The sequence below is a fragment of the Apus apus genome, chromosome Z (assembly GCF_020740795.1).
Source record: "Apus apus isolate bApuApu2 chromosome Z, bApuApu2.pri.cur, whole genome shotgun sequence".
Classification (NCBI taxonomy): Eukaryota; Metazoa; Chordata; class Aves; order Apodiformes; family Apodidae; genus Apus; species Apus apus.
In genome coordinates, this window is record NC_067312.1 from 34795744 (window position 1) to 34817208 (window position 21465).

General features: G+C 38.3%; 1 protein-coding gene across 1 annotated transcript in view; it reads right to left on the minus strand.

Annotated features, from left to right (window-relative positions):
- BNC2 (basonuclin 2) overlaps window positions 1-21465 on the minus strand; it is a 337647-nt gene that overhangs the window by 21903 nt on the left and 294279 nt on the right. Inside the window, exon 5 of the mRNA XM_051642619.1 lies at window positions 813-2779. Coding sequence (XP_051498579.1) covers window positions 813-2779 — 1967 coding nt within the window. The remainder of the gene's footprint in view (window positions 1-812; window positions 2780-21465) is intronic.

Here is a 21465-nt window from a genome sequence, read left to right on the forward strand (position 1 = left end):
TCATATGAGGAGCCAGCAGAGTACAACCTGGTTGATATTAAAAATATGTAGGGGTGTAGCTTCTCCTCTTTGACTGTTCATAACCCCATCAGTGGGGAAGGGAGTTGCCCACATGCAGAAAAGAAGACAGACTAAATTGCCATAGTGTATAGAAAGGTGTATAAATTCTACTAAAGAAAGAGACAACTGTTTTTTAAATATTTACTTTTTTGTACAACACAGTAGCTAGTTTTAAAAATTGAAGAGAAGAAATAGTCTTCTCATGCTTCCTATTTGCTTTTACGTGACTCTATGGGGATGGAAATAATTATTTTATTTCAGTCCTTTCATTCTGTCTCTCTCCATCTATCCATCCATCCATCCATCCATCCATCCATCCATCCATCCATCCATCCCTGTCTTCCTCGTTCTATGGTTTGCTATGCATGCATGGAGATATTTGTACTGTATATAATTTATTATATATTTAATAGAAACTTTTCTGTTTTAAAAGTTGCAGGGAAAAGAAATAAATGTATTAAAAGCTATAGCTTATAAACAGAAATACAATACACATGTTCACAGGCACACAGAAAGAATAATGACATTTATTATCTAGCCAGTCACTTAAGAGGATAGCACAATATACACTATTCTGAATGCTAAGCAACAATGAAAATCTTAAAGTGATAAAACTCTCTCAATGTCATGGGAACACAACTGTCACTTGTCATTAATTTGCATCTCTCTATTTCTTCATATATCCTAAACTGCCTATTCTTACATAATTCAACACATTTAATAATGTACAAAATCAATTAATATTTACTGACCTGTCTCTGCTTCTCCGTGATGGGAACGCAGCATTACAGCCAGCCACTGTGCAGACATGCATCTCTTTTAAATGAACATTTCTGTAGTGAAGCTTCACACTGTAGGAACTCTTGAAACTTTTCTTGCATACATAGCAGATCTTGGGGTCTGGGCTGGAGCACATTTCACCTTCTGGGGAGAATTTCTGAGGGCTGCTGTAGTTGAATGTAGAAGCAAAACTTTCATGAAGGGCAGCCATACTGGCACTGCCTCCATTGTACAGTCCATATTGGCTCATGTAAAACATATCATATGTAGGGTCTGTATACTCTTCCTTAACCTTAATGACATCCTGGCTGGAAGAGTCATTGTGGTTTTCATCTGGTCTGTCACTGTGCATCATAGATTTATCACCAGGTTCATGGAGGCGATCATCGCCTTCCATGGATTCTTCACACAATTTAGGCTCTGATGACTCCGATTCATTTTCATAGTCTCTCTCATGCTCCTGGTCTTCTGATGTCATGCTGTCTGCCCTTCTTATGTCTGGTCTGGAAATGCACCTGCTTCTGTCACTTTTGGAAAAGTCTTTCACAGACAGACCTGGGCTCATTTCCTCCTGAGAATGGCAGTGATTGTCATGACCAATGTCATTCACCATCGTGCTGCTGTCATTCACCTCTTCGTCTTCATCATCAAACTCATCGGCAGTATCGATAACTTCTTTTTCAATTTTAACTGGCATGCTTGACTTCCTTGGCTTCTTCTTGGGGGCAAGGTCAGCATTAGGCTCTGGGGTGGGCATCAGTACTGAAGGTACTGATGACTCTGAAGGAGGAGGGGGATGCTGCTCCAGGCCACTCACTGCTGGTATTATTGGACTGGTAGGCAGTGAGGTTGGAGGACTCACCATCTCTCCAGGAGTAAGTAAATTTCTGTAAAAAGGAGGAACAGGTTGGACAGTCTTTAAAGCCGGGAACACAAGCTGACTGGGAAGAGGGTTCTGTAGTACAGGATCTAGAGGGGGAGTGGTAAACCCCATCGGTGGGCGCCCAGGACTTGTTAAAGTTAGGTTGGATTTTGTACTTGCTATGACTGGAGTGGCAGCACCTGATGTAGCACGAATTAGATCTTTGTCACGGTTATTCCTTAGCATAGGCATATGGAGGCGGGGATTTGGGTTAGCGCTGTGGCGATTGCGGCTTCTGAGAGAGCTGAAGACCATATTGCAGCCCTCGATAGTGCACCGGTGCTTGATTTTCAGGTGAACTGCATTGTAGTGGATTTTAAGAGTACCCTTGTCGTAGAAGGTTTTGCCACATGCATTGCAAAACACTCTTCCTTTCCGGGAGGCCGACCCCATCCTCCTCATTCTGTGAATGCGGAACGAGCTTTTAGTGTGTTCTGTTTTCGATAAATCATTGACAGGTGTTGGCGTCTGAACAGGAGAGACACAAGCTGGCTCAGTTTTGGGCTCAACATTTGTGATGCTGGTCAAAGCATTCCTACTGGATGTTTGCTCATTCTTGAAAGGTGTAGGGGAAACTTCAGATTCACTGCTCTCGTTATATTCATTTTGGGTTGTAAGGCTTGCTTCACGGAGCCTCATTGCTGGCTGTTCCAGCAGGAGGCCATTTGGAGGCAGCCCCAGCAGTGGAGCAGAGACTGGATTTATGTACTGGAATGGAAGCAGGAATGCAAGGCTATTTGGGATGTTTTCAAAATGATGAATGCTGGAAGGGTTGCTGTTCTCCAGGTGAGCAAGGAGACTTGGGCTCCTGGTGCGATTATTGCTTTCAATAAAAGTCCTTATATCTGAATCTGTCTTTGAAGATGGCACAGCTACAGCCTGCCCTTCTTTTTCTTGAATTGCCATCAGCTCCACAATGGATTTAGTTTCTCCAAATCTCAGGAATTGCTGAAGGGTAATGATTTCTTCTTCCCTGGACATGATGGCCCAGCGGTCCAGCACCTTGCCTGCAGCATCCTAGAGGCCATATCAAAGAAACAACAAAGACAAACACAAAGAAAAAACTTATTGATTCTGCATAATTATTGAATTCAATAGAAGGTGCTGTGCTGGCTGAACATGAAACACTAAAGTCAAAAAACAACATTCAAACAGCGTTAATAGAACTCAACTGAAAAATGCAAACTTTCCAGCCATGCAAATACAATAATTAGAGTCATAGTCAGAGAAACGCATTGAGTTTAATCATGTTAGAGCAAACAAAATGTAGACCACAGGGATCTGTGATCTAAAATGCTTTCAATACTTCTTTTTTAACAACAGTCATCTATGTACAGTGCTACCGTTAAGCATACACTAGTGTACAACATGAACTGTTGCTATGTCCTGTATTGTAAAATATAGAAAATTGTACCTTAATTGATATTAAATGGTGACACTACAGGGAAGAGCTAAATAAATGCATTTTATAGATTTGCTTCTTAAATATTAAGAAGACATAAGACTGAAGTCACTTATGGGTCATCTCACAAGAAATTCTGATGCAAGGCAAAATGTTTTAAAAATGGAACATGATAGTCGCATCTTACTCCTTTCCCCCCAACCCCCCCTTTTTTTTTTCTTTGCCATGAGAGCAATACTGAAAAACATATTCATTATAAACTTGCATAAGAAGGTAGATACTGGGGCACTTGTTTTAAGCATACCTGGACTGCTACTGGCAATTGATTGTAACCTTGCAATCATGGTACTGTTTAGACATAAGAAATTACTTTTTTGCAGCCTTGTTATAAATGGCAGCTAAAAATATGTAAAAAGTAAGCATCTGATGGATGTAGATAGCATAAATGTGTAAAAATCTTGTCTCTTAACATTGCCTTCTGATAGCAAGGGGAAAATCCAGAGAGAATACACATCAGTAATCACTAGACTATCTGTTGTTAAATATACATTAAAAAGCATTTCACACTTTCATTTTTGCTAGTAAGCATGGGTTTTGCCTGAAGGTAGGACTTAAAAATTCTGCAGTGTAATGTCAAGCAATCCATTCGAGCATGTATTGATAAAAACATATTAAAATACTTATATAATGAATACATCATTTTATTGGCATCTTTCCTTTTGGGCAAATGATGGACATAACATCAGCACAGGAACTATGACCAACAAGCACTGTTGCAGGCCATCAAACCAGAATTATTCCAATGCTTCCTCATGCATTAAACAGTTTGAAAGCCTCGCAAGATACTGCACGGTACTGTCTCTGATCTTTTCAATTGTTGAATCTTGGCTTCAGAACCTTATCCGATCACTTTGGAATACATACTATTGCTAAACCCGCTAGCTCTTGTTTGATTATGAAGCCTGGAAACACCTTTCTTCTTCTCCCCTGCCTCCCAGGTCTTATTTCTTTTATTATTTTCAATCTTCAGAGGATTGATTCTTCTCCAAAGTACTGGAAAATGCAATTTGCCTCAAATAGTAAAACATACATTTATTTCATCACAGCTGGTTTTATTATTTCAGTTACAGTCTGTGTCACTTCTTTGGATATGAAGTTCATGACAAAGGTCAATGCTGTGTATGTTTCAATACCTTAGATGTGACTGCAAAACCTTTAGAAAGGCTCCACATGTGACTAATCACCATCAAACCTTACAAGACTATGGAACTCTCAACAGCAATTCATTATGGAAAATCTTACCCATCTGACCCAGATGGAAAACCCCAGAAAGCATCTCTATGAGGAAAATGTTCTGCATCTATTTACACAGTGATGAAGGCAACACCATGATGCAGATGCTGGTCCTGGTTTGTAGCATTTGTCTGGAAATAGCTCCAGCTATTTAACACTTTCAAGCTCTGTGAGCATCTCTAATTTCTATGCCCCTCCTGTTCTACCTGTGTGATAGAGCATTATTTTACAGGCAGTCAGTGCTACCTAGTAGAAATCATCCAGAACATAAAAAAACCCCACCCAACAACAAAGCAAAATGAAACAAAACCAAAATGAGGTGGGGGGAGGGAGAAAACTACCACCAAACACCCCCCCCACACACAACAATTAAAGGTCAGGTTCATATTTTAAAGCTGTAAGAACATGTTTTTTTCCCATCCAACTAACTTCTTTGGCTACTCTCCTCTTGACTGTGACCTAAAGCTTGTTACATCTGCTTCTCCTACAACTTCCAGCCAGCCATACTGGCTCTGCATTTGAGTCATTCCTACCTGGAACTGCAAAACCAGACTCCGTGTAGAATTTGGTCTCCAGGCCTTTGCTGTCACCTCTGACCCAACTGTACAGATTTCTAATCCCAAGATAGAAGTATTCATTCCTTCTAAATGTAACATACATTGTTTGAAGATGGAAATAACATCATCTAATTTACACTGCTTACATGTATTGAATTAGGATTCCTGTCTGCAGCCAGCTGTAGGCTGCTTTGTAATGTACTACTGGTACTAATTTGTTTTCTTTTTCCTTTAATTTGTAAATCACTCACAGGCTTATGAAACAGATGGATGCTTTACAAAAATGGATATTTAAGTAAATAAAAACTAAATACAGCCGGCATGACAATAACTCATGAAAGTAGTAGGCACAGATCCTGTAACAGACTCCCACACATAAGCGGAAGGTGGTATCACACAGACCCTCACCCAGAAGCAGCACACACAGCTCTTTGCGTGCACAGAACAGGCAGACATCATCTAGATGTGGGGGCTTCCATGAGCTTTCTTGGGATTTACTCCACAGTTTAGTTCAGAGAAGCTGGTGGTTGGCTACACAAGCTACCTCTCAATGAAGCACCACTACCCTTTGTTTCATTTTGTTTAAGGATTTGCAATGAGGAGGGCCAGACCTTCAGCAGCTGATAAGTCCCACTGAGCAGAGAAACTGGCAGTCAAGGATATCATTGTCATGGGGTTACCCTTGCTGTCATAGAAACAGCAGGGAATAAGAAAGTTGCTCTTCAATGATCCTTGCCTACCTTGCTAGTTATATCAAGCTACATCTTGACAATTTTCAGCAAGAAGTTGTTTGGCTTTTTTTCCCCTAGAAAAAGTACAGAAAAATTGTGCAAATGCCTGTATTTTGTAGAGAACACACTACTTATGGATACTGTGTAGCATATGCTTCAATATTTACATAGTGATAGCTTTCCATAAATGATTGTAAGTATGTGTTATACAAAACTAGATAAAGAATGAATAGGAATGTCATTTTTTGATAAAACTTAAAATTAACAAAAAATCTAACCATTATCCCCTTTGAATTAAGCTATAACTAGCTGGGGATCTCTCTGTATATGGTAATACTTGATTAGAGGTTCAAGTCCTTTCTTACATGTAATCGATTTCTTGTTTCTTACAATCTCTCATGCTAAATTTTCTCCCCAAAGCCATTAAATCATATCCACATTTAAATATTTCATGACAAAAGGTTCCAATTTATATTACTTTTTTCAGCTCACAACTCATTAAGCCAAGCCTCCTGTGACAATGTGTACAACGAAGTCAGTGAGTATAGAGATACCACATCACACTTGCCGCTCTAAGACAGGCAGAATACAAGTAAGCCCAACCCATACAGCATATAGTGAAGCTCTTTCTTCTTTGCCCATATAGCCTTGTTTTATTTTTATTTATTTTATATTTATGAGTAGCTCTCTCACAATTTCAGATGGATTTCAATCTCTAAATCATACTAAATTAATCTCCACGGATACAATACATAACCTTGAGTAATTTTCTAACTTAAAATACACTTGAGTCTTTTGTATAGATATGGATTCACATACACACATACTACATTAGATCTATAAAGTAATGTCATTGTCAATCACACTGAACCTGTCTCGTCATTTTTGCTGACTGTGTGTTAGGAAGAGCTGTGTCAGGATATGTTAGGGTACATCTTGTCTAAAACTTCTGGGTCAGATAGAAAGTGATAAGTGTCAAGATTATTATCATGTATATTACAAATGGGCTACAACAGAAGACGGATACAAAGATCACTCTAATTTTTAGGATCTTAACTGGGGAGAATGTGACAATGAATCTTCATTTCCTGAGGGCCTTTAGCATTTAAAAATTCCAAAATTTCAACTCAGCTTTCAAACCTCCCAATTTAAAAACTGCTTATTTGGAAAATAAGGATAATCTACACAAATATGCACTACAAATATACACTGTAAACCTTGAACTTTTGTTATTAAATTGGTTGTTTTAAACACTAAATTTGTGTGTGAAGCTTCACTGACAGCTCTGCCTGCATTACCTGCAAGTAATTTTATATTTGTATGCTCACATGGACACATGTACGTACACACACATACAGACCACAGACCTGTTGCAGTTGTATTTTTATCTTACTAGTTAACTCCTTGGCATAGGTAAAATGTATATATACACTTGGCTAAATAAATATAGTGAGAGGTTACTAAAATAAGAGCTGAGATTAATGAAAAGGTTAAAAAAAAAAAAAAAGGTAAAATTGTTTCTTAAATAAATCTTATGTTCTGAGAAGCATTCAGGGATTATCTTAGGGCATTATTGTGGTAATTTCTGAGAACTGCTCAGAGAAAAATACATTGCTAGCCTTCATATTTCAGCAAGTTTCCATATGTACCATAAAATGCCACTTTTTATGCATATCAGTTAACTATCCATGTTAAAATATTACATAGATATATGTCCAATTAAATAATTAAGCCTAGTGTTTATCACAAATCTTTCTTCTACTAGGCCTTTTGAAAGAGCTATATATTTTCTAGCTGATCTCTAAGAAACATTTTGAGTGCAGCTGTAGCAGTTGAAAAGCAGACTGAAAGATTCATTTGATCATACTGTAATTGCAGAGGATGTTTTTAATTAGGGTGCAGACAGGAAAAAAAAATCAACATTTGTTTCTAATACAGAAAAGCCTACATAATTTCCATGATTTAGGGCTTGTTGCTTTTGTTTGGCTGAATTTCCAAGGAGCATCTCTTTGCTTCCCAATTAAATTTCAAGTTGTTACACTATGGGTAGTCCTACTCCTCCTGGGTAAAAGCTACCAAAAGTGCAGCAGCATACCAATTCACATAAGTAGAGAGGGGGCAATGTGCACCCCTCTTGCTCATTTTGGCTAGCTCCCATTGACCCCAGTAGGAAAGAAGTAAGACCTGTCTATGAGAAATGTACACTCACACACACAATCACTCATTTTCCTGAGAGGTGTTGTTACCGTGCCGAACCTAACTCACCTTTGCTTCTGTCAACATGAAGAAAAGGTATGTATACTTTCTTACCATGATTATACATGTGCAACTGATACGAGATTTAACACTCAACCTGCAAAGAGCCATGATTAATTTTTTTCCCCTCACCTGCCACTTTTCATCCACCTAGCACCACCCCTCTTCACCACCTGAAACCATATGAACAAACCCATGTTTAAGTGTCAGCAGTCCTTTCCATGAGTTATACTCCTGCAGCAGGAACAAACACAGTGCAGCACCACTGAGTTCTCAGTCAATAATGGAAATCTTTTCTCTTTTGGCTTCACTGAAGCCTCCACTCCTCTAGAAAAATCAAAAGCAATACATCTTCTTCCCCTCTGACACCACCTTTCTTTGACCAGTTGGACTTGTTTTCTTTGCCCCAAAGACACTTGGTATGCATGGGGAAACCAGCTTGTTACAGCAAGGAAGAGAATGCAACTGTCTTTCTCCAGTGTATCACCAAGAATGACAGCAGCAGAATGTACTAAAATCAAGAGTCAATGAAGGAGATTTTATTTAGTTAGTTATATGCATACTTATATTTACTTCTACTGCAAGGTTTGTTACAGTACTTGCTCTGGTTGCTTCTTAGAAGGTCTCTTCATGCATTCAGCAGCAAAAAGCTTTGTGTTTAGACCAAAATGACCCCCAAAGACTTTTGCAAAATTTACTAACTGATATTGTAGACGCTGGGTCAAATCTGGCTGCACTTTAGATCCAGAGCAATGGCACTTTAAACCCAGAGTACTTCCACTGATCATGCTGGAAAGTAATTTTGACATAACAGCCCTGAAATAGGATATGGAGCCAAATCTGTTTGACTGTATATTGGGAGCATACCACCATGGTGGAGCACAGCAGCTGTGTAACGATGCACAGGAGCGCTGCTCAACAGTTTCTGAGTGAAAGTGAGGAACACCATGTCCTGCTGAAACTGCAGATGGAACGTAAGGAGGTGGAATGCAATAACCGCAGCTGAAACCTAGCCAGGACACCGCTGTTAACCACCCACGCTCTTACTAAATGGCCTACAGGGCCTTTACTGACCAAAAGTATGCCGGTCCTCTGTTTTACATCTCATCCCAAAGACATATGCCAGCAGCACAGACCCCTGCACAAGCAACCTGCTGGTTCTGGACTAATTTGCAGGGAGCAATATGAAAAAACTGGATCCCAAACACATCATTCCTTTCAGGGAATGAACTTCTTCACAGAGCACCCCTAACTGTAGAATGCCTTTTCATTTTTCAGGTTCACCAGCCTTAAAATACATTTCAAAGCACTGCCCTGAAAGATCATGAAACTCTGTCAAATGCCAACTACACAGCATCTGTGCAAACTGGGCAGAAAAGAGAGAGTCTCTTACTAAAAAGAAACATGAAATGTGTATTCACCTCTGCAACTCCAGTACAACTATTAGGATGCAAAGGCACTAGTTTTAAATGCTTCTTCTGATTTAAAAAACTTATTGTTTGACTTTTGATAAAATATTCACTTTGTTATGGAATGCTCTTGATTATGGACCAGATAAGAATGTATAATTTATAGCTGATTTTTTTTTTTCCTGAATAGCACTGCATACATTTTTCTTTTTAAAACTATGACTGATCATTGTGAGACTACTGCATTTGAAGGAAAAGAATCTAAGCACAGTCAGAGATTGATACTATTCTTGCATTTACTAGTTTTACAGCCATGTAACTACTCTGTTGTCAACAAAATTTGCTTTGTTTCACCCCTGTTATGTTGGTGACAACTATAAAATGGCAAAATCTGTCATTAACTGATAACAATGGAACTCCTGTTAGCATGGATACACATTCATTTGGTAGCTTTAAGAAGATCCAAAGTCATCTTTCAGCAGATGCCTCTAATTATCTCAGTATTAGACATTTATTTTGAAATAGCAGTGCCACTTCCCAAGACTTTTGCCCATCTCTCCTCAAGAACTGCACACATTTTCAAAGGCAAACATTTACTCTCTTCACCATCAGTTCTTGTTGAGACTTTCAAAAGATTTCTAAAAACTTTCCTAAATGAGGAGTTAATGTGAGGTGACCAGATGCTTTATGGTATCTGATAATGAACACAATTTAAATGCGCCATAAAGGTGAGGCATTTTTTCTCACATTCATCAAATGGTAGAGTATCAAGATTTAATAGAAACTGGGTGTTCAAATTCCTTAAACAGCTGTTCAATACACAACCTTGGACCCCAAGTACAGAGGAATACTTTGCTACCTTTGCTTCTCTACAACCTGTGAGAGTGGAAAATTCATTGAAATGTCTCCAAAGCAGCTTTGCCACTAACTTGTGGCAAGTAACAGAATGTTTGCCCTTAGGCAGACATGGCTCCTAGAGGCAATGGTGCATGAAGGCAAAAAATTTAGGCTGTATGAGGTGCTATGGGGACTTCTCAAGGTAGCATGTAAACAGAGACACAAACATGGCAAACCACTGAAATTGTTCCAACTATAAATTAACTTTACAACTCAATTTTGCATTTGAGTGGGTAGGAAATACCCAGCATGCATAAAACCATAGCAATTATTGATTTTCATACTCATGTTCACCAGTCTTTTTCATATACATTTGTCCATTTGGTATGCCATATAAAACATTTGCCTTGATACTATCAGTGCCTGAAATCACTTGAGGTTTTACTGTTTGGTGTCAGTGCTGCATAACTTACTGAGAAGTAAAGTTATGTTTTCTAGGTTCTGGCAGTCTTTCAGTAAATTTAGTAAACTACTTCAGCCTCTCTTCCTGAGTCTCAGTTTCACCAACACTGAAAGAATGACACGTAATTTTTTATGAGGAATATGAAACATTCAAAAAGAGCACCGTTAAGGTGCTCTATTATATTTGCAATATACAGAGCCAGAGGAGACACCCAGTCTCTCTTCAGCCAAGACCTTCCTCGGTGCACAGTGAGAGAATGCAAAAAAATCACATCTGACATCCTTGCTCCATCTAAAATGGACTGCACCAAAAGGGCAATGCATCTAGCAGTCAAGTTGAATCAGATTATCAGATGGTCCTTTTCTCACTTTAAATCAAAACTGACTAAAGGCATAATCCCAACTGGAAAATGTAAGAAACAAAAACTTAGTCCACAAGAAATGTGCTCAATCAGGGGCTTTTTAAGAACTAAGAAGTTGCCCTAGGACAAAAATAACTGGAGTAAAGGTTCAATAAGTTATGCCATAAACTGGATTTCATTACATGCTTGGTTTTTTTATTGAGCCCAAATTATGTCTCAATAAGAGGATTCAGCTGTACCTTGTGGTGGGTATATGAATGGCAGCAGAACTGGGAGATTGATTTCCCTCTTTAGTATTCATTAGGGAACTATGCATTATTACTTGCAATATATACAACATGATCTTAATGAGGCCTTTTTTCTTTGCTTGTTTACCTAAAGAATTTACACCAAAAAAACCCAGGTGTGTCATAGGTGGCAACGTGATGCAAAGGGAAGACAGCAGGATTCAGACCTGACACTGAAAAGGCAAAGGTCACTGGAATATAAAAATGCTATGGTACATGAAGTGAGCTATCTGTTTGCACATACTAGAGGCACTGAAATGCAAAAGAAAGTGGGGGAAATTATATTACAGTGTACAAAGTAATAATAACTGTGCCTGCATGTCTTAATACCCTCTTGTCCCAGCAGTCCTGACTTTCTAGGCAGCCCACTTCTCCACATTAACAGTAGTCATTTGGAGAGCAGCAAACGTGCCATTAGAAGCACTTTTACAAGTGTATATTCATCCACCAATTAGCTTAATGTGGCCGCTTTCTGCATATTTTCTATCCAGGCTTGCACAAATCTTATTAATATTTCCCCCTAGCGCTTTGACAGATTACCTTGTCATTATGCATCCTGGAGCCTTTTAAACAATATGGGTAAACTACTGTTTGTGAGGTTAATGACAATTATCCCCTAATTACTGCATAAGTCACTCAGTCCACTTTATCTCATAGGCAGGGTTCTGTTCTGTGTATCTGCCATTGTGTCACTGTAAATGAATCTTGTATAGCTATGTTTATCTGTCGTTGCCTTGTAAATTACACTGACAGAAGAATGAACAAATTACTGTGTGTCATCACTTAAATACGGCTTCTGATAAAAAAAAAAAAAAAAAAAAAAAAAGGTCCCAAAAGCACAGCACTTGAATTTTAGCCTGATCACAATTAGTAAACACATATCGAATGTTTTAGGAGATATATTTAGAAGTGGATGGGACACAGTGTGGTGGAAGGCTCTGAAGTGGTAAAGCCTAACGGTGGTAAAACAGAAGAAAGCTACAATAGTAGTAATTCCATTATCACCTCCTGAGAACTCTTCTGCTAATTTGACAGTTGATAGATGAACCGGTGATATTTTCCAAACAACCTCATATTGAGGGCTGTGCCGAATTCCATAATTTCTATAATTTCTGACCGCAGCCAAATACGTTGGTTTTGTTGGGTTTTTTTAGCTGAGAAATCCAAACACAAGTTGGAACAGAAGTACTATCCATAAAACCACAGGCAATGCTAATTTAATGGATGCATTTCACAACATATCAAAGAAGATTAATAATTTGGATTGTGTCTGACCTGACCAGTCCTAGTGACTCCATAAGGACTGCTCAGTGCACCAAAGTCGAATCTGGCAGGCAGCACCTACATCAATGTATTGATTAAAAAAAAACAAATAAAGAATTAAATTAGCACATTGCCTACTGTTTTCCACAGTGCATGCACTTTGAGTCACCTCCTTGGTGTAATTAGAGTTCAACAGCAGTAGAAAAAATTCTGAATTCAATTGACACTCTATGAATTGAGGTAGCTCTACCTCAGGGAGAGGAAAGCAGAACTGGAAAATACCAGCTTCCTGGTATATTCAATTTTCTATTCAGTGGTGTATTTCAATTTCAAGTCACATTTAAGAGTACTCTACTGGTAGGACATCACTGGGACCAGGTATGTTCAGCTGCGAGAAAGAAAGTTGACTTGTTAATGACCTTGATTCCATCTTACACCAAAGACAGCTCAATGATTTCAACAAGAAGCAGATACACAAACAGTGCTCAGAGACAAAATAAGTCTGCGGTTAAGAATGTTTAAAAACCAGCTGCTTTTTAAATAATGCTTCTTCCTATACTGGTTTTGGAGAGAGAACTGATTGATAGTCCTAGGAGCCACAGTCCTTTGCAAAGAGTACAACAGAAACAGTGCATTTCCACTGCATCCTAGGCAGGTCCCCTCTTGAGTCAAAGGTGGCATTTTAGCGCTGGTTTTGTATTCCTGGCAATCACATTAATTACAAAGAGTTAGTAACCAGTTCTTGTGACTCAGGCTACAAATTTCATTTCCTCAAGCTCAGTGCAGTCACAGCATGTGAACATTCTTTCACTACTGGCTTGAGCAGAAACGGAATCCTGTCACTCCTCCTCAGACCTGACATTTAACTCTTAGAACAAGGATATTTCCCTGCTTGCCAGGCAAATGGATGATTCGCAGAGTGAGATGCTCTTTTAGCTGCTTAGATGAAACTGCCTGCTGTGGCAGCTTGCAGGAAAACCAATGCATAACAATGGGAATGTCAACCCTGCATCTTGCAATGAGGTTATACAGTAACACATTTTATCAGCTTTAGGGACACACTTTACACGCATATCTATGATACATTCAAAAGTATATACGCATTTATAAGATAATGTTACATATTTGCATATTTAAAATATACTTGATTTTGCCTTATATTTTACGTATCTCCTTTACACAGCAAAGATTCCAATTTTATACACACCTAAAATATGTTCAGCACCAGCTTCTAAACAGTGCGGTGAAAAAAAAAAAAAAAAAAAAAGGAGGACAAAATGCAAACTGGAACAGAATTATGATTCCTGAAGGGTAGCAGAATCAGACTGCTTAAGGTGCTGTACAAGAAAAAAGGAAAGCCAGAATTCTCCAAAACCTGGTAATTATTTACTGCAATTCAGCAGATTATAACAACATTGAAAAATCTTCTTATCATAGTAAAGTGTACATTTATTTTGTTGTATTGTGATAGTGTCATATCCAGTAAGAATAGAAAGACAGAGATATAACAAAATTACTCTTATTGCTGAAAATAACCATGGTTTAAATGGAACATGGATGAGGATGGTACCTCTGACCACGCTCTCAGTATAGGTTGGAAGAAAAAGGTGTAGTGAAATGCTAAGAAAATGTAATAGCCATCACTGCCGGCTATAACTCAAAAGACTGATCGATTTTGAGTAAGCACTACCTCGAGGGTTTTGGTCCCACTAGGATTGATCTTTGTGCCTGTCCTCTGTTCAGTCAATGCAACTTTCAGCAGGGTATCCACTGCAGAAATAAATGCAAGTGCTACAGTAACCCTCCACCCTCCCTCTTCAGTATGTTATTTTCTCTCCATGCTGAAGGGAAAGTAAAACCAATGTAGCTGATGGTGCAATGCTAGGCACCAGTTTCAAATGTTTAAGGACACAGGACACTGTCACTGTCACATACAATATTATTTGGAAAAAATGGGTTTCTGAATTATTCATATTTCTCTTTGAATTTGGAGGCTCTTTGGCCTCTGACCTTTGCTAATAGCAACTGAACCTCTACAAGACAGAGGCAAGTACCATCAAATAAAGGTAAGGATTAATACCTGTTCGGTGTGAAAGGCAAGTGTGGGCCCATGTCGTGAGCCGATGCCAGGGGGGCTAATACAACATTAATCTTAAGGGCAGGAAAACAATCCTGTCGGTGTCTGGGGAAAACTCTAAAACTGGTTTAACTGAACAATTTTTATTAAAAACCTTGGCAAAATAACAGAATGAAATTAGGTGACAGCTAAGAAAGCAGATAGGAGAAACTTTGTTACTCGTGCCAGTTAGGATCCTTCAAAAAATTACATGTACTATGCAGTTTTTTGCCTTTTGCACATTTTGGGCTTCATCAGCTTTCTTAAAACAATCTCTAGAGATACAAAGCAACTTGCAGAGAACTCTAGTCATTAAGGAATATTATTTACATAGGTATTATTCAGCTTTGCCTGAGATCTTTTACATTTAATGAAAGGATGTACCTTTGATCTAAAACTGATTCAAAAGGCTAAGTGATACTTCGTATGGACATAGATCAGCAGGTGGTAAAGTTTGAGGTAAGCAAGAAAACACTATAAAATTTAAAGTGTACATGGTGTTAACAAGACAGCTCAGTCACAACAATACTCATGAAAGGAAATTCTAATGAGGGATGTGAACGTTTAGAATTATACTAAAAACATTATTTTTGTATATCAGTTATTCATAATTTCCAGAGAATTTCACCAACTGTAGAGTTTTAGCTACCATTTTCAGCTCTCAAGAACAATACAGGAAGAACAGAAACCCACTTTTCATGAGCAATTCATGCTGAGAAGCACAGTGGAAGATACTATATATATCCACAGCATGGACCATATAGAAGAATAAGCCAAAGAATGCTAAATGTTGGAGATTGGCAAGTGCCGTTCTAACTCTTACTTAGCCAAAACTCTGTTTTTCCAAATTAAATGGAAATTCTGCTTGAGTAAATTCTTCAAAATTGAGCGATGTTGAGGCCTGTGCCACCCCTCTCATTCTTCCAGTCAAATGGCCTGGTATAAAATGATGGAAATGAACATATACGTGACCTTGGTTCATGTGCAAAAAGTATCATTTTTCATCAGTTTACACCTCCAGAGTTGTTGTTTGAACTACAGGTGCAAATGACCCAACTACTTAGCAGTTCAAACTGAGCAATTAAACCATACCTATTCTTAGGGTTTAAAGAAGGACCTACAAAATCCAACAGAAATCTCCTAAACTACAAACATTTGTCACCTGGAAAGAAAACCAATCTTTCTGCATTTTTAGTGCCTTTTCATACTGTACTTTCAGAGACAGAGGTGGAGGTCGGCAACCCCAAGGAAACTGAAGCTTTAATCCTAGACTTGCCAACCACTTGTTGTGCATTCTGGACAAATCATGGTCTTTCTGTGTCTCAGAACCTTGTTTTTAAAATGGACATAGACAACATTTAACCTTACTTCATGATGATGTTGTAATGAAAAACATGCCACAGACTTTGGAAGGCTGAAGTCATACATATATATATATGTATACATATATGTAACCTCAAATAAACAGTTCATTGTGAACCTGACCTGTCGTTATGAACATTTACACAATTCTGTCCTATAGTAAGGTTTTAAATTAACTGAGCAACAGAATAATTTAAAAGAAAAGACAGACCTAGAAAGAGCCTATCTAGAGAGTTGCAGTAACATTCTCATTTCCTTTTTCAGTGGAGAACAGCGAGACATGGTTGGCAGGTTCACTTTTACAATATTCGGACATAGAAGTTATGATCACTCAATGAAAAACTTTTCTTGTTCCTCCTCTCAGAGAAGGACCTTTATTACACTGTGTTGTGACTGTTTCATTCATGCTCATTATGTTGATAGCTTCCCAAGTGAAATAATTATCAAATAAAAAATACCAATCCCACTCCCCCAAATGGACACCAATAAACTGTCATGAGATTACTTACAGCACAGCAAACTCTGAAGGAAATAAGAGTGCTCATGCTTACAAGTTTCTTTTGATAACTTTACAAGCTGCCCTCTTACCCCAGGGAATGGACCACTTAATACAGAAGAGACTCCCCTGAATACAAATATTTGTTGCAAAGCAAATAAAATTGGTTATTTTCATAAAAAGAGAGCAGTAAGAATAGCTTGGCAAAATGCAAAATCTTTTTGCTAAAAGTAACTTTTAATGCATTTGGCTTGTCTCCAGCTCTTAGAAATGGCATCCAAAGTTGGTCCAAGTCTGACTGATATAGCAGGCTTAGAGCTGCCTTTTAGCTTTCACTTTTTAATAATAAAATATCAATATACGTAGGATTACAAGCCTCTTGGTTTTGATTTTGTATATCAAAACAAAAAAATGACTAGGTTATGGTTGTGTATGAAACTCCTCAGGCCACAGCTATGATGATGCAAATATTTTATACCCTACTTATTTATTGCACTCTACTAGGAGGCTGAAATAAATTCTTAAAATAAAATGAATGATCTTTTCTTACCTAGGTACATATATCTTACATGGAAAAGCAATTACGAAATTTGTATTCTAAAACCAAGAATTTTAATAGATTACAGTTCAGACCTCAAATTAATATAAATGTCTGTTTTAATATAAAACAAGCAATAGCCTGGATAGCAACCTGCATACAAACATTTGGCTCACATGATGCCAAATGCAATGTGGATTAGACTATGGAGCAAAGAGAAAGTATCGTAGTGTACAAAAGAAAGAACCAAGCAAATCTCTTAGCAATCAAAGACTCTCTCAGCTGTTCCTCAGTGATGGTAATGTCTGAAATGAAACCGTTCAAACAGTTTTGTGAAGGAAGTAAGACTCTTGGATTCATTTTTTTACAGACGGACCAGCTGAGCTTGGATCAATTGTGATAATAACATAGAAAATCTTGCATAGACAGAAGGTAATTGTCGTGTTTTAACCCCAGGCAGTAACTAAGCCCCATGCAGTCTCTCACACACTCTCTCCAGTGGGATGAGGGAGACAACTGAATGGATAAAATTGAGAAAACTCATGACTTACAGATAGTTTAATAGGTAAAGCAAAAGCTGCATGTGCAAGCAAAGCAAACCAAGGAATTATTTTGCTACCTTCCATCAGCAAGCCAAGGAAAAGCCCATTCAGCCATCCCCAGGAAAGCAGGGCTCCATCACATGAGGCAGATTCTTGGGAAGGCAAATCCCATCACACCCTCCCTTCCTTTTTCTTCCCCCAGCTTTATATGCTGAGCATGATGTCATAGGGTCTGCAATATCCCTTTGGTCAGGTGGGGTCAGCTGTCATGGCTGTGCTCCCTCCCAGCTTCTTCTGCACCTGTACACTAGCAAAGCATGGCAAATTGAAAAGTCCTTGATTTCTTAGCAACAACTAAAAACATCAATATATTATCAACATTCTTCTCATACCAAATCCCATACTAAATCCAAAACACAGTGCTATTTTAGCTTCTGCGAAGAGTATTAGTTCTATCCCAGACAAAACCAGGACAGCAATCTTGAAAAAGGCAAACGGAAACTGAAGACTGCAAGCCAGTGTCAATTTTTCCCACACATGACAGTAAGGTCAGACCTCTAGAGAGATCTGTAAACTCACAGTAAATGGAGTTATCATTTATAAGTTATTGAATACTTACCTGTATGTCATGCAGTCCTCTTAGGAAGAAATACACCTAACATTAGTGTTGCTATGTGATCAACTCCTGGAGTTGTTTTCTACGTTTTTTCTTAAGTGAACCACAGAGTAATTAATTCAATGTAGTGGAGCTAAGCAGGCAAGGTTATCTACAACATGGTGGTCTCAATCCACACGAGCTTGATGGAGGGTACCCCACCTTCTAAAATCCATTAATCAAATCAAATTACCATGCAGGATTCACCACAGGAACATCACAGCAGTGTAAGCATGTTTAAAAAATTATATTGTGGTACACACATAGCTGCGAGGACATAGCAAGCAGCAGAAGAAGAAGGTCAGAATGTGCCGTAACACTGGCATACACCTGCCTTTTTACTGATCCAGTGGAGTGAAAAACACTGAATTTACACTCACATAAAAAAGACACTATAGATACTACATGACTTATGAACAATTTTTGACACTATATGCAGTACAATTACATTAAAGTCAGGTTCAGTTCTTCCTGAAATATAGGTTTAGGAGGTAAAATAACACAGGGAGACAAAAAATAAGTGAGTTTTGGAAAGAAGCGATAAAAACTGTGTGAGAACTAGGAGAGAGGATAAAGCAATAGCCTACTCCCTCCGCAACCATTCACCCACCTCTTCTTCCTATTTTTCAACCAGAGCAGTGAAAGCTGTGGCTGCAGAACATCCACCTACAGTATAACCATCCATAAGTGAACACTGTCTGGGCCGATGCCAGAACAGTAAAAGCAGCATTCACTTAGTATTTTTTAAGCACTTCGTATTGTACACAGCCCTCTAAGGAAAATTTATTTCCATAAAGCCCCACTTCCATCTCAAGGTACTGATGATGCCATAAACCACAAGAGTTTCTCCACTCAACCCCTGCAGTGGAATTTCAGACTCACCACAAGAAGCCCCGCATATTAGCCAAGGATCAAGGAATACAGGCATGCACTGCAAAGCACAGCGTTAAGTCAGTCTTAGGATTGAAGAACAATAAACCAAGACACCAGTCTCCAGCTTTAAAATAATTATATACACATGCATTAACATACATTTCATGCATTTTTACTACATTTCCTAAAGAACTCTAGCTATTATTTAAAGTTCTTTGATTATCACTCTACTACCAAAAGCTCTCTTGTCAAAGATGGTGAGGCAGAATTCATTGAAAGAGATTTTGAAAGTATCTTGGACTTCATTATCTCTGACTGTTCTGGTGGGGGGTGTTTTTTGTGGGATATGCAGTGTCTCCTTGCAGTGCTCTTCTGTCACTTCATTTATCTGGCTTCGATTTTGTGTTTTGTGGGACTTGCCTGTTACTATATTTGAACCAGGCTACGGAAAAACTTCCTCCTCCTTTCCTGTGCCACATACAGGACTTTCAAACAAGATGAAACTGACAAAAGAAGGAAGAAAGAAAGGGACATGGGATATATCATATTCAAGATAAACTTCAGGCAAAATACAAGAGAGTCACAATCCATTTAATGTATTTTTAAATTATTTAGTGTCTGTATGATGTTATCATCAAGAGAACCAATCTCATTTGGAGACTGAGTGCAACACTTAAGACACTTAAAGAGACACCACAGCTGAAGAGCTTGCACTCTAATAACTCCTTCCACTACACCCAATCAACATATATAAGCTGTTGGTTTAGTTTTGAAAATATACTTTTCAAAGCCTGTGATGAAGCGTCAGTGATGCAGAGATCAGTAGAAGAACATGTGTCCCCTGAACCTCAGGTGTTGCTGTTTGTCAGGAATGCAGATGCTGGTGACATCTGCCTCACTGGGGACTGAGCGCTCCACTGATTCAATAAGGCTACACAAGTGCAACAGGCTTTGATGTCAGTTACATGGTTTTACATACCTACCATGTCAGTGGTTCTCAGCCTCCCTGGGAATTTATTCAGATATAAGGGTATTCAGCCCATAACAACATCTTCTACCTGCCAGAGAACTAGAAATACTCCCACCTTTTATGAATCTACAGTGCATGACTGCTGGTGTTTCACATGTTGGGAGGTGGAGAAAGAAAATGAGAGAAAAAGGAGAGAGAAAGGGAAAGAAAAAGAGAGAGAGGAAAGAAAGGGAGAGAGAGAGAGAGAGAGAGGGATAGAGGGAGAGGAAGCAAAAGAGGAAAAATGAAAGGTAGAGAGAAGGAAAGGACACTTTTCAAGAATTTCTGTTTCACCCCCATTTCATACATTTATCTAGGAATAAATCGTCTGCATGCTTACAGGACTTGTCCAAAAACTGTTTAGAAACTGCTGGAAGTATTGAACAATGCATTTGTCTGAACAACATTGCTTACCACATCCACTTCTTTTTCTCTTTTATGAAAAAAACCCTCATATTACAAACTCAGAATTTCAGATTTTAAATTACTTTAAATTTATTTAGACAAGCAGCCAGTACCACTAGTTACTAATGTAAAATTGTTCATGCAACTGAGGCACAAATCAGTTAATTTCTAGATGCAGATATAAAATATAGCAACAGTTAGGAAATGCAGGAGTACTGGAAATATGGAAATTAGATTTCTGTATACTTCATACACTGAGGCTGGGTATCAATAGACAAAAATCTTCAACTTCAATGCCTTCTTACACCTCATTATTTACTGATAAAATGATACAGAGAGCTTTTACTGTGTTGCAGCATCTTCTTTTTCTGTGTGTTTCTTTAGTTCTGAAGATATTGTCAGTAATAAAGACTAGGAAAGTATATTACTAAGGGCTGGCATTTTTTAATGCCTCTATATATCTATGATGCAAGTTAAAATTAACTTGTAATAAGCTTATCTACCCAAAATTGTATCTTTCACCATTAAAACTCCCTCCAAATGTCCAAACTTCATCAGATGCTGATACAAAGGCATCCAAGCATATTGTTTCTGCTATTACTATTCACAATAGACAGATAAATAAAAAATAAGTCCTAATTTCAAGCAATAGCTGTAAAACGTCCTCATGCAAGGAAGTCACCTCAAATCATGGAATTATTAACAAACAATGCAAGTTTTTGCAAATATTTTACAAAAGATTCTCCCAAAATGACACAGTATTTCCAGCATCTATACAGAGAACCTGTTAACAGTGTTGGAATCTGAACCGCTTAGCAGTGCAATAGGAATCAAATCTCTTGGTACTG